At 39.4% G+C, this 17,313-nt stretch overlaps 1 protein-coding gene across 1 annotated transcript in view; it reads left to right on the top strand.

Annotated features, from left to right (window-relative positions):
• Positions 1-204: 204 nt before the first annotated feature.
• Positions 205-17,313, top strand: part of LOC132096236 (calsyntenin-2) — a 233,853-nt gene continuing 216,744 nt past the window's right edge. The window contains exon 1 of the mRNA XM_059501483.1: positions 205-466. Within this exon, the coding sequence (XP_059357466.1) occupies positions 400-466 (67 nt within the window). The 5' untranslated portion in view covers positions 205-399. The remainder of the gene's footprint in view (positions 467-17,313) is intronic.

Genomic DNA, 17,313 nt, shown 5'->3' with positions numbered 1-17,313 from the left:
GAAAATAAAGAGAGGGAAATAGTTCAAAAACGACCAGTAACACAAATGTAAATCAATTCCTAATATCACATTCAAAACATGAACATATCAAATAAATCATTTACCAGAATATCGTTTAGAAAGGGCGTAAATTAATGCCTTATCATAGGGGAAGATTAATTGCTCGGGGAGTGACGTAGCAGCCAGATCCTGAGCGTTTAACTCGCGCAACGCGCAGACACACAGACCGCGTTACCTCGTGCGCTCGGACCACGTCTCGCGCTGCTGGGAGTTCACTAGCGAGACTTCAGTTCACCGTCGTTCAAGGACAGATAAAGCCAGAGAGTGGTGTTTGTTCAGATTAACAGAGGAAGAATTAGGTCATCGCGTTCTGGTCGAGGTGTTGGGCTCATCATAAAGATGTGCGTGATAACAGCGATGATTTTCCTGGTGCTCTCCGGGCAGTGCTGCATCCTGGCTGGGAAAGGTAAGGCAGATCGGACAACTTGGAATGTCACAACACGAGAAGAAACGCCTGGAGCGGTCAGTCACTTAGATCAGTGTCTCGGATCACATATTATCAATTATCAGTTTGCAGAAATCACAGCGTCAGTGACAGTCTGAGATTGTCTTAAATCAGGTTGGCAATATGTCCTTACGTAGAACAAGTTTTTCTTTCTTTCCCCGTTTCCTTAACGATGATCCTAATTTTAGGACACGTCAACGAGATCATCAGCATCTTGAACAATTTGAATGTTTTCATTGCTATAGGAACCATAAAGATTGCGAATCATGTATTTACGGTTTCTCAGCATGACCGTAATATAGCTATTTTCATCGATATTTCATTGACCTTTAATGCGCATTTCTACAGTCATGTTATCTGTTCTATTCAATGATGACTGCTTGGTGTATATGACTTAAAGACCATATAACATTAGATTTTAAATTTCTCCCATGGAAAAAAAATCTGTTAATGTGTTTTGGGAGCACAAACATTGAGATAAGAGATCTAAGTGTGTCCCTGGGGTAGTGATGAATATGGAGCAGCTCAGTTATTTGTTAGTACACAAGTGGAATGCTTTAGATGATATGTGATAAATTACAGTCAGATTGGATCATGCAGGCTGGCAATGAAAGGCAGAGAGTGTCATTTCAGGTTCCTTATCGAGTACACATTCATCCATTAGGAGTTGATAGCTTGTTTTTGTTTTTCGAGCATTCTTTTATTTGTTCCATCAGTATGAGTTTAACATGCATGGTAACCCTACTTTTAGGACGCCTAAATGAATGAAATCATAAGTGTCTGCTGAGCAAGGCGTTGAGTGTTGCATCTAGTTAAGAAGTGATTTTGAGATAAATCTGGATGTTTTTGTTGCAATAAGAATAATCTTCCCAGATTTCTTGAAATTTTCCATGGTACGTCTAAAGAACCTGCCCGCATGTTTTAAAAAAAATAATATATGGAGTTTTGAGATGGCAGGTGCTTTAGTGGCCCTAAAAGACATTTTGTAAAGGTGTATTTCTCCTTGGTTGATAAGGTATTCTGGATGGTTGCTAGGGTGTGTCTATGAAGTTTCTATTTCAGAATGTTTTCTTGCTGGTTTGAGTCTCCCTTAGGTTTCTCTGACATTTTGATATGGAAGTATGAACCCTCTGACTCCTTTTCAATTTTAGTCTAAGGGAATTTTTTTGGGCTGTTTTGTCACCATGCAGGCATACTGTACATAGTGCATCCAATCTTTAATAAAAGTCATAGATCACTTATCCTCAAAAAGCTATCATTCATGGCTTTAGTACAGACAGTTGCACAGTGAGTTATGTGCTGTAGTTCTGGATGAATAAAAAATAAAAATAATAGTGATGCTTTTCTAAATCACTAACCTATAACAGAGCCTATGATTTTTCCAAGCACGAGTTTCAATATAGCCATTTCCCCTCATCAATATTTCACTGACCTTTATGGTACATTTCTAGTGATCTATCTGCTTGATTAGTTTAATGTACAATGCTCGTAGCAGCTGCATTTTTCTTAATCTTGTCCATAAGGCTTAATGAGGTTTTCAGTGGTTACATAGTCCTTAACGCTTCCAGAGCATAAAGCAGGATTTTCCGTCGCTCCCATGGAAAAAGCTGCTAATGTGTTTGTAGGAACACAAACATTGAGATAAAAGATCTAATTGTGTCTCTGGGGCAGTGATGAATATGGAACAGTTCAATTATTTGTCAGCACACAAGTGGAATATCTGTCAGTAGGCCTACCTGCGTGCCCTGATTTACTTTCCTTAGAAGTAACTCCTTGCTTGAGATTGGGCTCTTCCAGTGTAACAGATTGGTGAATCAGGGAATCAGAACCTTGAATATTTGCATATAAATTTTCTGGATTCTAGCACTCCATAAAATTTTGACTGTGAAGGAAAAACAAGTTGAAAATTCAACTCCTTTATGCATGAAGAGCTGCACAAGGTAAGTATGGCTTTCAAAGAGAAGGAATTTAATAGAAATTTGAGGCAGAATCGCAAATATAAACCAATCATTAAATCTAAGCCATCCACATTATGACTCAACACTTTCATAGGTATGATATGACATTTGCAAACCTTCCAAATCTTGTGATATGTCTGGCAGACTGCCTTCAAAACTCTGCTGCTCCAAAAAAAGAGGGATTTCATCAAAATTACATCAGAATGCTATTGTATCATTGAATTTGCTAGCGGTCTGGCTTATTCAATGCAAAACAGTTCAAGACGTAATCACATCACCATATTACAATGTCAGTTTCAGTACATCAGAGAATGAGTTGAATTACACTATTCATGTTTTGTGAATCTCAATCTGCACACAAGGTTGCTTGTACTCTCTTTACTTGTATGTTTGCATATTAACAGTATACATTTTTTCATTACGTGTGTTTGTGAACCAAAGCAATGACCTTGGCATTGTTAGTGCGCTGCTAAACCAGATGGATTTCGTAACATGTAGAGCTTGACTGCTTTTATGAACTTTCAGCTTGTTTTGATGTTGTGTGTTATTGTGTCTGAGAATTGGAGAGCATTTCTAAAACTCAGAGTCTTAGAGAGAAAAAGTGATTCAGAGTTTAGCTTCAGCATGCTGGAGCACACAAGAAAAGGATAAAGCAGAAAGACAGCAGTGACAAATAAGGGTAGGTCTGTAAAAGCAGGCTGAGATTTATGCTGGCCTTTTCAGAGAAGGCACAGCGTTATCCCAGAGCTAAATAAATTGGGTTGCTGATCTGGAATAGATGCATAACTTAGGATTTCGTGCTGCGACCTAAGAACATCAAGCTTGGGGGAAAGCAAAGGCATTCTCTTTTTGCATCAATGCCGTCGTTCAGGGAGCAAAGTGGAACATTGAAAACACTTCACAAAGTGGACCACAGCTGTTAGATCTGTCTTAGTCCTTTGTTTCGCGAGATTCAGCTTTCTTTTTCTGTGGCTTCTGAAGGAGCATGCCAGTCTTCAAGCCAGAATGCCATGCAAATGCTCAACTTAATTTAAACGTTAATTACCCAGCATGCATCATTAGCGTTGGTGTGATGAACGGCAGGGAGGGATGAGGGAAAATGAAAGGGAGGAGATGAAAGGAAAGAGCTGCATTTGGAGGTAAGATGGCCCTGTCAGTGACCCTCTATCCCCAGCTGTTCAGAAGGCACCAGTCTCTCCCAGTGGTCAGCTCTGGCCAATCTGCAAAGGAATAACACTGTGTGCTCTTCCACACTTGCAAACACAGCACAGCTCTAATTCTACTCCAATGCATTTCTGAATCATGAAGTTCAGAACAAGCATGCACACAATAGTAACTCCCTAAAATAAGATTTTGTCATCATTTACTAATCCTAATGTCAATTCAAATATACGCAACATATGTCTAGGACAAAATGGCTTCAGTATATGGGGTTAGAATTGTTGCATTATTCCAAATAAATAGATTATGATCCACAAATAAATGTAACGAGATTCACAAAAATATATCAAATTCACAAATTAATATAAAGAGTTTCACAAAAAAATTTAAAACTCACAAATAAATAAAATCAGATTTGCAAATAAAAATATATATATTTACAAATGTGTTTAATGTCACAAACACAACTCTACCTGGTATTTATTTGTGAACCGCTGTCTGTGCATTTGTAAATCACTGCACGCATTTGTGGATCGGTTCCTGTGCATTTGTGGATTTGAAACACTTCTAGCGTCGACATGCAGATAAATCCACAAATAAGTGGACTCCACCCACCGTTTACTCAAGCCAATCAAATAACGGCCACATTGAGCTGACCAATCGTAGCACGTTATCGCTTCAACCAATCACGTTTTGGCTTACAGCCAGGGGAACTGCGGGAATAGACACCGAACTTGAGACCAACAACAGACAGTCAGGGCATTTCTCAATACCAAGTTCGCAGAGTCTGGACTTCCGTCCTTCCGAGTTTGGACATGCCAAGTTGGACTCAGAAGAACGAACTCTCGAGGACGGGAGGACGCGAGTCCAGTCATTCTACAAATGGAACGGCAGCGTACTTGATAGCTTCACTCAGCATGCATGTTTTACTTGAATTAACTTCTTTTTTATTTTCAATATATTAAATATATTAGTATTAAAAAACTAATATGTACCTACTCTGATTATTTTCACTTTATATTTATAATGAAATTGAATATAATATTAAACGACTGTCTCTTTTTTATTTTAAAAACTATTAAACATTAATATGTGGTTCAGGTAACATCAATACTGTGATTATATTTACGTCGTTCAAAATAAATAAAATATGTGGAAACAACTGCCTCTTTTCATTAAGAACAATCTAGCAATAAACCCACTCAGCTACAATTTAAATAAAAAAGCGGGAAAAACGGTTGAAAGGTGTAAATCAATTGTAAATAAGTGTAAATCAAAATGGAACAGCTTAGGATTGCCATTGCAATTGCTATTTATCAAGATGCTGAAGAGGAGGCTGCCGAACGGAGGAGACGAATCCTTCAAAGAAAAGCCAGGATGCAGCGGAGGATGGCGAAGAGAGGTGCCATATTAGCATGTCTCTCTAGCATTGTATGTTTTTCTAATTATTCTTTCTTCATAAACTGCCCATATACTTATGTGGACTTAGTTAGGTATATCCAAATGAAAAGTCATAATAAAAATGTATTATAATGTATCATATAGGCACCCTATTTACAGACTACAAAGTACTATCTCACAAAAAGTTATGTAAACTATTGCAGGGATGTAATGAGACTACATTAGATTTTTCAGTATACCAAATAAACTGACAAGTACAATAGGTTTGACAGTTGATAACATTTAAATTAACTAGCTTACACTTCACACACCTTGTATTTGTCTTTGTGGTGCTCAAATAAGTTTATAGTTTATCATCTTTATATAGCTAGGTGCACATCATATTACTGCATTAACACAAACAGGACAATTTAATATCTATAATAATCATATAGGCTACAACTTTTAGACTCTGGGATGAATGTTGTGCTAGAGCTTATCAATAAATGAATGAAACCGAAATAGAGTATAAAGAAATACTTCACGAAAAGAGCAAATGTTAGAGGGAGATTTAATTATGGCAGATTTTAGTAAATTTGAGACAAAATCCTTAAAACAACTGAGTATATAGCTTATATTAAATCCAAAAATATAATAAATACAATGCAACGACAGTACATATAGTAACAACTTTTTAAAAGCAATACATATAACAAATACATAATACAACAAAAGTAAAAACATTCTTAATATATTATCTATATATTTTAACAGGAACAAAGTCCCACTCGCAGGTATTCACAGATCAATGACCAGGTACCAATCCTGGTCAAGTTTTTTTCTGGAGAGGATTTAAAGCCAGCTTTCAGGCTCTCCAGGAACAGCATCAACATGCTGGTACAGATGCTGCCCCGTCAAAAAGCCCATGGATGGAGCCGTGAAATTGAAGTACTTGTTACGGTTTATTGGCTTGCCTGTGGAGCATCCTACAGGGTCACATCAGATGACTTCAGCATGCCACTTTCAACAGTTTGTAGGACTGTTCACAATGTTGTGGAGGAGATGATGACCATCCTCCACAAAATTATTCATTTTCCAAAAGCAGAGGAAATGGATGAGGTGGGGGGTGGCTTTGCTCACCTTGCTGGCCATGAGGCATTCCGCTGTGCTGCTGGTGCCACATCAGGAATGTTCCTCCTGCAATGCCACAAAAAAGATGCTACATAAATAGAAAGATCTTCCCTTCCATCATTCTACAGTGCACCTGTGATGCTAAAGGCATATTTATAGATGTGTATATTGGCAATCCAGGCTCTGTACACGATGCCCTTGTGCTGCGCAGATCACCAATGTACCAGCAGGCTCTGTATTCACCAGCTGGATACTATCTTTTGGGAGATGGGGGATACCCTTGCTTGCAGCATCCTATTGCAATCATGACCCCATACCGCCAGCCTGTCGCAAGTAAGAACACTTTTTTTATGTCAGACAGACAGACACACACGATAAACCAAATTTTTACTGTTATGAATTTGCAATACACTACACATTTTCTACACGATTTTTGATTAACAGGCCAAGTTGAAGCCCGATACAACAGGCATTATGCACAAGCACGGAACATCATCGAGCGCACTCGATGATGGGATATATATACTCGATGATTGGGATGTTAAAAACTCACTGGCGTGCAATTTTCTTGCGGGCCCTGGAGATCAGGCCACTGTTCGCCCCAAAGGTGATTGGTGCCTGTTGTATCCTCCACAACATCTGTGTGATGGGAGGTGATCTCTTGGAGGAGGAGGAGGAAAGCCAAGGACAAGAAGACCGCGAGGATGGTGAGAATGCAGCAGTGGGTGAGAGGGACCTATCAGGGAACCATCTCCGAGGACGTCTGGCTGCGCAGCTTTCTTCTCCCGTGGAACTGCCTGGGTGTCTAACTGAACAGTACTACATCTAGACAGTAAACCTTTCCAGATGTTGTCATGTTCATTAAAAGAGCAACATAAACAGTTGAAATAGCTATGACATTAATTAGAAAGATAGGTATGAATAAATGTGCAAGTAGATGGGTATAGATACATTTATACGTTTTCTTAATTTTGGTATGTTCTTCTTGAGATTTAACTGCATGATTGTAAATAATTGTATACCACTATAGACATTGGATATTACATTATTTTATATTATTTGTGTTTTTGTTGTAAATATAAAGAATACACTGTTGCTATAACAATGATTTGCCAGGGTTGAAATTGAAACATTCATTTTTTATTTTTTTTTATTCAAATAATCTATATAAAATCATTTATCATTAAATACAACATTAATTTAGAATTTATTAAGTTTTTCAAACAGAGACAGATATGTCTCTGCTCTGGCTGTTGCTGCCCTCTCTCTCTCCTCTTCTCTCGCCAATGCTTCTCTCTCCTTCTCCTCTTCCCTCTCTGCCTGTTCTTTTAGAAACTCAAGAAGAGCCTGGCTGTCCCGTCGCCTCTTTCTTGACTGCTGGCTACTCCTGGCTTCCACAGAAGGGGTAGAACCTGGTGTGCTGACTGAGCCACCTGTAGTGGCAGTGGGTTTGATGCAACAACTACGGGCATAGTAACTGAGTGCTGCCCCTGGAGTGCAGCATCCATTGCAGTGTACCACTGCCAGGTGGCAGCAGTCACACTACCGGCCTCTACCCCTTTTCCTGTGGGTGGGTCCCTAAGCTCCTGAAATAAAGCAAAATGCTGTCATGTTCTCACCTCACGTTGTTCCACACTTTTAGACATTTTTTATTTTTGCTCTACACAGAGAAAGATATTCTTAAGAATTTTTGTAACCTAACAGTTTGAGGCACCAAAAAATTACACATGTCAGTGGTGCCCCAGAACTCTTAGGTTACAAATATTCTTCCTTTGTGTAAAGCAAAAAAAAAAAAAAAAAGAATAAATAAATAGTGTATACAGGTGTGAAACAACTTAAAATTGTAGGTGAATGGCAGAATGTTCATTTTGGGGTGAACTATTCTTTTTACAGTCTCAGAGTAAACAATGTAAACGGAGTAAACTACATTTTACAAAATAAAATGTAAGGGCCAATGCATCTATGTTAGGTTTCAAATATGACCGGAAAGTCTTTACACACATCTTGGTAAGCCTCTTTCAGTAACAGAAAGTAGAGAAACAGGCAGATTACCTTGTATTTATCTTTAGGTTATTCAATTTTTTCTTTGCCTGTTTGGCAGTTATGGCCAAACCAGAAGTGGAACAAAATGCCTATAGGCAAAACAAAACCATAAAGATTTACATGATTCCACTTCAATAACGTATTCATTTTTATGGATGAAGACTGTCCAAATCTAGCTCCAAACCTTCAGACATACAGGGAATTATACAAGCACTCAAAATGAATACTCACTCCCATCAACTTTTGGAGGAATTGCGCCTCCCGGTGAAAAGCCTTTCGTTGGCCGCCCGCCACTCTATCAAGGCCCGAGTTTCCTCAGCAGTCCCTTGATAAAAAATAATGCTTAATTTAAGTTGATGAAAAATAATACAATTATAAAAGAACTTGTAAAAAAAATTTAAATAAAGACAAGCAAACTATTTGGTTAAAATGACAAGAGCACTCTAAAATAAGGTTTGCATTTGATATAAGTATCGTTAGGCAAACGTTAGTTAGGAAACTTTTCCCTCAGGCAAAACAATTGCCCATTAGATATACCCAAAGCAAAATATATCAAATGTTTATCCACTACAGAATCAACACAGGCAGCCCCATATTTTACAAAATGTTACAGGGCCTAGCTACTTTTTTGGAGGACTTGTCGAGGGTTAGGCTACTTTTCAACTCGTAACGAAATCGTCTGAGCAAATTTTCAAATAGTTCCTTAAAATTCGACGGTAGCTTTGAAGTTTAAACAACATTCTGGCATCAAAACTCTTAGAACTACGTTACATTTTGTGATAAAACAACAATAGTATTTCGAAATGTATAACTTACAGTTGTGAGTTTTCTCCTCCGCCATTGATGCTAACCTGGTTCGAGCTGAATTCTGGGTTATGGCCCGTATCAAGTCCGCACAAGTCACCTCTCCATGCATCCTCGGTAAAAGGAGCGGAGCAAGAACACATCCGGGGATTTGAACTGGACTTGGCTAGATGTGAACTTTGAAAAGGGAAACAGTACTTGGGCAGCGACTGATGACATTTCACAAGTCCACAAGTAACGTTACAGACAAGTACGCATAACATGGCCGATCAGGCAAGACGCCCCCCCCCCTGGATTTAAGCCAAAACGTGATTGGTTGAAGCGATAACGTGCTACGATTGGTCAGCTCAATGTGGCCGTTATTTGATTGGCTTGAGTAAACGGTGGGTGGAGTCCACTTATTTGTGGATTTATCTGCACGTCGACGCTAGAAGTGTTTCAAATCCACAAATGCACAGGAACCGATCCACAAATGCGTGCAGTGATTTACAAATGCACAGACAGTGGTTCACAAATAAATACCAGGTAGAGTTGTGTTTGTGACATTAAACACATTTGTAAATATATATATTTTTATTTGCAAATCTGATTTTATTTATTTGTGAGTTTTATATATTTTTTTTAAACTCTGTACATTTATTTGTGAATTTGATATATTTTTGTGAATCTTGTTACATTTATTTGTGGATCATAATCTATTTATTTGGAATAAAGCAACAATTCTAACCCCATATCAGTATCTTCTTCTGTGTTCCACAGAAGACTGAAATTCAAACAGGTTTGGAACAGCAGAGTAAATGATGACAGAACTGTGAACTATCCCTTTTACTTATACATGCAAAGTCATAGTTCTAAATGCTCGCTCCCACCCACAAATAGAGTGTATTTTTTCCTCTCAGTGTGGCTGATTGTTTGCGTTATGAGCCGGGTGCTAGTGGAGCTTTGGGACCTTGCTCGTATTTGCTGACCGTCTGCGAGAAGTGGGCTAGTCCCTGAGATTCAGTCTCAATTAAATTGCTCCAGCTTCGGAGAGAGAGGGATTCTAGGACGTTTTCCTCCAGCTTTTCTTCTAATTGCCTGCGCTGGGTAGTGGCGAGCTGACAACTGGCTATTGGGTGAACAGGGAGCTCATGGTGATTGGGTACGAGCGTGTGTAGGCGTATGCATGGCTGTATGTTACTGAGCGATGGATTGTGACTGTTCCCTTGTATGATCCATGTCTTTCTTTAGAAGTGAATGCGATTGAATGGATGTAATCATGGTGTTTACAATGGCGCGCTACAAGATGGATTACTTCCAGTAGACCGCAAGACAGAACCCGCCTCACTGTACGAGAGATTGAATGTAGCTTAGTAAGAAAGCATCGTGTTGGAATACTGTTTCCAAACCCAGAAAACCCAGAGAAGTCTCTGAAACATCCATGCCACGCTATTATTAAACAAGACTTATTGTGTAGACCTTGCAGCACTGTCACTCACTGACCTCGGGTTTTGTGCTGCACTGAACTAGCTGTGCTGAAAAGAAGCTAACTGCATGGAAGCAGCAAACATAACTCATTCATGTCCTCCTTTAGGTACACCTTTACCATAGCATCTTTTTAAGGGCAACATCTCCCAAGTATATGTTGCTCTGACCTTTTGCCGCTGTAGGGCAAGTCCATACTCCATGTTTCATTGAAGTGGACTCTAAACCTTGTCTCAGCAAGCTTGCCATTTGTACAACTTGGAGTAAAGTCATTGTCTGATGACCTGCAATGATTGGATCACGCCGCAAGCTGCTGGCAGCTCCCTTGGAATCTTGGAAAGAAGCAGCGAACATCTCATCTTTCTGGCTTGATCTGTGGAAATATTCTGTCTGACCTTCTGTGGTGACAGGACGGCTGAAAGAAAGAGCCAATCTGTGGCTTTAATAGAACTCGGAGCCAGGTACAGCGCACTGCAAAGACTCCACTGCGAAGGTCTAGATCAGCAAGGCCATGCTTAGATGAGTCTTGGAGAATCTGGCCTGATACTTGCAGCAGACATGTTTATGGCATGTTTTTTTTTTTTTTTTATAATCAAAAAGGATTGATTGGAACACACCTGTCTGTATTTCTTAAAGGTTTTGGTTAGATTATTCAAATGTGTTTGATTAGGGTTGGAATTAAACTCTGGGGAAAATGGACCTTGGGGGACAAAGTTGTTCACCTCTGCCCTTCAACTAGAATGATTTATTCTAATGATTTATTTATTTATGGCTCTTCAACTATTAAGCTTATCTCTAACCCTAAGCAAACCTCCCAAAACTAGAAAATCATGTCTCAAGAATTACTTACAAATTGAGATTAGCACTGAAGTCTACAGTACGCTGGCCATCCAAGACTAGATTTGAATAGCCCTGATCTATTGTATCTGTTCGTATTCTTATTCTTTTAGGTGGGAGTCTCAGGCAGCCATATTAATTGTACAGTACAACAAGAAATAATGATCAGTGGAGCTCCTGAATAGTCCTTAACAAATACTACCACCAGTTTAATAGTTTTATCTTTTCTTGTATTAATAATTTTTCAACCATCTTGTCTGGAAACAAAATCCTTTTTTTTCTCTCTTCTGATTATTGGCTACCTTGGAATGTAATTGTTTTTCTTTTCACTGCTTCTACTTTTGTCCAATTCTTCTAAAAATTGGCTCAGATGATTGTTGGACTGGGCTGCACAAAAATGACTGAACAGCTTTTAGAATTTTGCTACTATTACAGAGAGGCAACCTTCCAAAATGAATGTGACTTCTGGCACGCTAACCAGTGTTTTTTCTCTGACATTCTCAGCAGCATGTCATTGGTAGAGTGGAGGTTTCAAAGGTAAGGTCAAGTCCCATGAAACACAACTTATATTTTACCCTTTTCTTTTAAATTTGAAGTAGAAATACATCATATTCCCTCTGCAGTTCCTTGTCTGAACCTTTACACAATGTCTACATAACTATTTAAACATGTGGCCCCCTATGCATGATATGCAGTTATATTATTTAGCTGCTATTGCTAAACTTGGAACACTTTTGAAAGCTTTCCATGTAACTGCAGCTCTCCACTTTCCCCCAAAGCATTTCCTTAAGAGGTTATGTCACTGTTTGTGTGGTTAGACTGCAGTGGAGAATATGGCTAAATTTGATGCTTTTACAGATATTGCTTTTTTTGTTTCTTTCAGCTGTCAGTGAAACAAAAACAGCCATTTCTACTCTGCAGACTAATTCTTACGTAATTTAAGGGCATTTGTTCCCTTCTGCTCGTCTGAGTATGATCGAACACCTTGCCGATCTGATACCAGCAGAGCCTATTTTAATTGAGCGGTTGGTGGATATTCTTGTAACACGCTGAGGGAATGCAAGATACAGGTGCTGCCCTTTGTGTTGTTTGGATGCTCAGAGAAGGCTTGGAGTTTTATCTTTGGCTCATAAATGAGTTAGGAGGATGTTAATGTTCCACGGGTACAGGAGACACCCAGGCTGTCAAACTGCAGGTGTTTGTTTTAGATAGGAGCAGCTGCGGTTCTACCCCCTCCTTCCTCCCAGGTGGAAAAGCGCAGCATCGGGCACACGGCTCCTGATCTTTTCTCTCACTTGCACAAACACACACACGCAGTGACTGTTGGGACTCAAACAGAGATAATGTGAATTCACTTTGCTGGGTAGTTTTAATTACAGCCAAGTTCTGCACACATCAGCGTAAAATATTAATCCAGGTGCGACGTCTCTCTGAGTTTCAGTAGATGAGTGTGACTGTGTTTGAGTTGTTGGCTCTAGGAGAGAGCGAGAGAGAGAGAGTGTACACTGGTACAAAGGGAGATGAAAAAGAGACAGCCACTATCTGTCTGAGTGTTTTCATACGAGTGGCGCTTGTCATATGACTGTGCTGACTGAAGCTGAAATCAATAGTGCGCGCCATGGGCTTCTCGCCACCACTGCTGGAATGAAAATGCTATAAAGGCACAAGCAGGGAGCAAATGGGTGTTTTTGAGGTGTATTTGTAGGTTGTATACCATACATCTCTTTCCTCAGTGCTTGATTTCCTGTGGAGTCGTAGGCTGGCCGTGAGCTGTCCCACTTCAGTGGCGGACGGTGCTGCCCTGTGAGAAGTGGAGGAAGTGGAAACTTGTCCTCTTGAAAGCAGTTTTTTTCATGGTGCGTCCTGCAATCAAAGGCATTATCTTTCCTTCTCGCCTGCAGTGATGCACATGATTTGCTTTAAGTATGTTTGTTAAAATATGGGATTTTTCATAAGAAAGAAGAAAAAGAGGAAGATGGGGATGGAGAAGATAAAAGGAAAAAAAAATGGGAAGATTTTCAGCATCCGAGTCGAAAATGGTGCTATCAGTCACCTGGCCTCAGAACTTCCACTAACAACCTCAGCCTCATGCTCTCTCACCATCATACTCTTTGTTCTTTTTGTGTTTGTGTTTTGATGTAATGTATTTACTGTGCGGCAGTTTTTGTAGAAGTAATAAAGGGATTTGTAGAAAGATCTCAGACAGGGTTCAAAATGAATTGCAAGTAAAATTGACCTGTAAATGTCTTATTTTGTTCAGCTGGATGGTTGTTTTTAGAAACTGAATAATCCCTTCGATTTAATTTTCAATGCGATAATGTTTGTCTTATCTGTCATCAATGTGAATAAATCAAGAGACTGTCTCTATACAGTCTATAAAGAAAGGCTGTCATTGGTTGGCTGCTTCTAATCATTTTTACCTCATTGTAACTCAATCAAACATCAAAACCAAAATTGTTTTTTATGTTTTTGTGAGAAGTGGCATTTTACTGATGATGAGGCACAGAGATACTGGCTAGTATATGATAATGTGAGTGATTTTTTTTTTTATTTTTTATATGCTGCTAAATCACCACTGCCATGGCAGACAAAATAAAGGTTTGAATGTAATGACAGTGTAAAGGCTGTATGCTGTAATATAAGGGCAGGAAAACACATCTTTGTATTGAGTTGGAGTTAAACTAAATATAACTAAAATAGTTATTGCGTGACCAGTGTAGCCCGATTTAAGAACTAATGACTTATGAACTGATTCTTTTAATGAGTCATTCCAAAAGACACTCAAAACTCAGCAGGTACTGTTTGAATCAGTCTGAAAAATCCTTTATTAAGTGAACTGAATCATCAGCAGTTACTGATTATTAATTATCTGAAATTGAAACCGTAACATGGATGTATAGGCTATATAGAAGGGTTGAAGTTGCAAAAATTCTCAGTGTCCTTGTGGAAAACAAGGGCTAAAACTGAGAGAGGGGAGAGGTCTAAAGCATTTGAGTGAAGCCCAGGGCTTGGCTGAAGGATTGTAAGTCACTCAGAATGACATCCTAACAGAAGCTGATGATATGTTAGTGAAATATAGAGAGGGGCTCCATGAATCCTCTGGACCCCTCACAGATGCTAGGCTTGAGTTATAGGTTGACCTTACAGGGTTTATTCACACAGTGTTGAAGCGAGACGCTGACCATTTATTTGGAATTATTTAGACTTATTACATATCTGCACTGAAAAGACATATACAGTCGTGGCCAAAAGTTTTGAGAATTACATAAATATTGGAAATTGGAAAAGTTGCTGCCTAAGTTTTTATAATAGCAATTTGCATATACTCCAGAATGTTATGAAGAGTGATCAGATGAATTGCATAGTCCTTCTTTGCCATGACAATTAACTTAATCCCAAAAAAACCTTTCCACTGCATTTCATTGCTGTCATTAAAGGACCTGCTGAGATCATTTCAGTAATCATCTTGTTAACTCAGGTGAGAATGTTGACGAGCACAAGGCTGGAGATCATTATGTCAGGCTGGTTGGGTTAGAATGGCAGACTTGACATGTTAAAAGGAGGGTGATGCTTGAAATCATTGTTCTTCCATTGTTAACCATGGTGACCTGCAAAGAAACGTGTGCAGCCATCATTGCGTTGCATAAAAATGGCTTCACAGGCAAGGATATTGTGGCTACTAAGATTGCACCTAAATCAACAATTTATAGGATCATCAAGAACTTCAAGGAAAGAGGTTCAATTCTTGTAAAGAAGGCTTCAGGGCATCCAAGAAAGTCCAGCAAGCGCCAGGATCATCTCCTAAAGAGGATTCAGCTGCGGGATCGGAGTGCCATCAGTGCAGAGCTTGCTCAGGAATGGCAGCAGGCAGGTGTGAGCGCATCTGCACGCACAGTGAGGCCAAGACTTTTGGAAGATGGCCTGGTGTCAAGAAGGGCAGCAAAGAAGCCACTTCTCTCCAAAAAAAACCATCAGGGACAGATTGATCTTCTGCAGAAAGTATAGTGAATGGACTGCTGAGGACTGGGGCAAAGTCATATTCTCCGATGAAGCCCCTATCCGATTGTTTGGGGCATCTGGAAAAAGGCTTGTCCGGAGAAGAAAAGGTGAGCGCTACCATAAGTCCTGTGTCATGCCAACACTAAAGCATCCTGACACCATTCATGTGTGGGGTTGCTTCTCATCCAAGGGAGTGGGCTCACTCACAATTCTGCCCAAAAACACAGCCATGAATAAAGAATGGTACCAAAACACCCTCCAACAGCAACTTCTTTCAACAATCCAACAACAATTTGGTGAAGAACAATGCATTTTCCAGCACGATGGAGCACCGTGCCATAAGGCAAAAGTGATAACTAAGTGGCTCAGGGACCAGAATGTTGAACTTTTGGGTCCATGGCCTGGAAACTCCCCAGATCTTAATCCCATTTTGAACTTGTGGTCAATCCTCAAGAGGTGGGTGGACAAACAAAAACCCACTAATTCTGATAAACTCCAAGAAGTTATTATGAAAGAATGGGTTGCTATCAGTCAGGATTTGGCCCAGAAGTTGAATGAGAGGTCCGGAAAAAGAAGGGCCAACACTGCATATACTGACTCTTTGCATAAATGTCATGTAATTGTCGATAAAAGCCTTTGAAACGTATGAAGTGCTTGTAATTATATTTCAGTACATCACTGAAACAACTGAAACAAAGATCTAAAAGCAGTTTAGCAGCAAGCTTTTTGAAAACTAATATTTATGTAATTCTCAAAACTTTTGGCCACGACTGTAGACATTAATATTCATGCAGGGACATTAAAAAAACATTAATGAGCAACACTATTCTGTTTCCCATGAGCAAATATCTTTGGAGTGTGAGATGCTCATGTAAGCATTAAGACCAAATAAATAGTACACTTTTATATAACAATGCAGTGGCAAGTGTAGAGAAGTAAAAAAGGGGAGAAGATTGGATTAGATAACATTATAACCCAGATGTGAACTAGTGCTCGACTGATATGTCGCCAAGGCCGATTATATCAGCCACCCTTTGTTATTTAGTGGCATCGGCTAATAAATGTTGAAAGTGGGACTTTTATTTTGACATCACTTCAAACAGATGCACTTTATTTGAGAAAATATTATTCCCAATGCACACAGTTAGGTCAGCGCACTGTTGGTTACAGTGTTTACTTCCTTTTTGTCATGTTTTAAACAATTTCTTAATCTGTGAAATATATTAGGCCATAATTAAATTATAGATTTTTTTTACTTAGTACAAGCTTTATTTTACAGATTAAGTTATTTTTCATATAGATTAATTTAGTAAACATTAAATTATTCATTGCTGCATGCTATTTGCTGCCTTAATTATTTTATATTAATCTGCTTTATTCTGGCTGTTGGCCACCCTGCATTCCAGATACCAGCATTGCTATTAGCCATCTTAAAGTACACATTGTTCAACCACTAATTTGAACGGTTATCTAAAGGAGCACCGATGCTCAATGTGATCTGTATTATCTGCAGAAAGCTATGTGTTAGTGTTAGCATTCCCATTCAGGTCAGTGGTACTCGCTCAGCTGTTGACTCTGGATCCAAACATGGTCTATCTAAGCTAGCATAGCAGTGTTGTAAAGACCTTTGATAGGTGCTCTTTGCTCATTCTAGCTCTTACTTTGTCTGTTTAAAAGCCAGAGAGAGATCCCGGCTTTTGTGCTGACCGAACTAGAAGCCAGCTGCTCCTCTTGCAGGCGTTGAAGAGGGTTTTCAGGGCTGCCAGGCATGAAGGTTTTCAATGCTGACACAGAGCCTCTCTCTAACTCTCCTGTCTTTCTCCAGTCTGAGTCATTATCTCTCCAAAACCCCCTATCCTCCACCTTCTCTCTACCCTCTCAGCGAGAGCACTGTGCGCTAGGCTCGCGGGGAAAAAAAAGCACAGTCCTAATTGGATTTGGGAGCAATCTGTCGCCTCGCCTTTCTCTTTCGGATCACACAGACAATCGCAGGTGCACATTACTTCCTCACTGCTGTCCACGGGACTGCAA

This window comes from Carassius carassius, chromosome 20 (assembly GCF_963082965.1).
Source record: "Carassius carassius chromosome 20, fCarCar2.1, whole genome shotgun sequence".
Taxonomy (NCBI): domain Eukaryota; kingdom Metazoa; phylum Chordata; class Actinopteri; order Cypriniformes; family Cyprinidae; genus Carassius; species Carassius carassius.
This window is presented reverse-complemented; position numbering and strand designations above follow the sequence as displayed.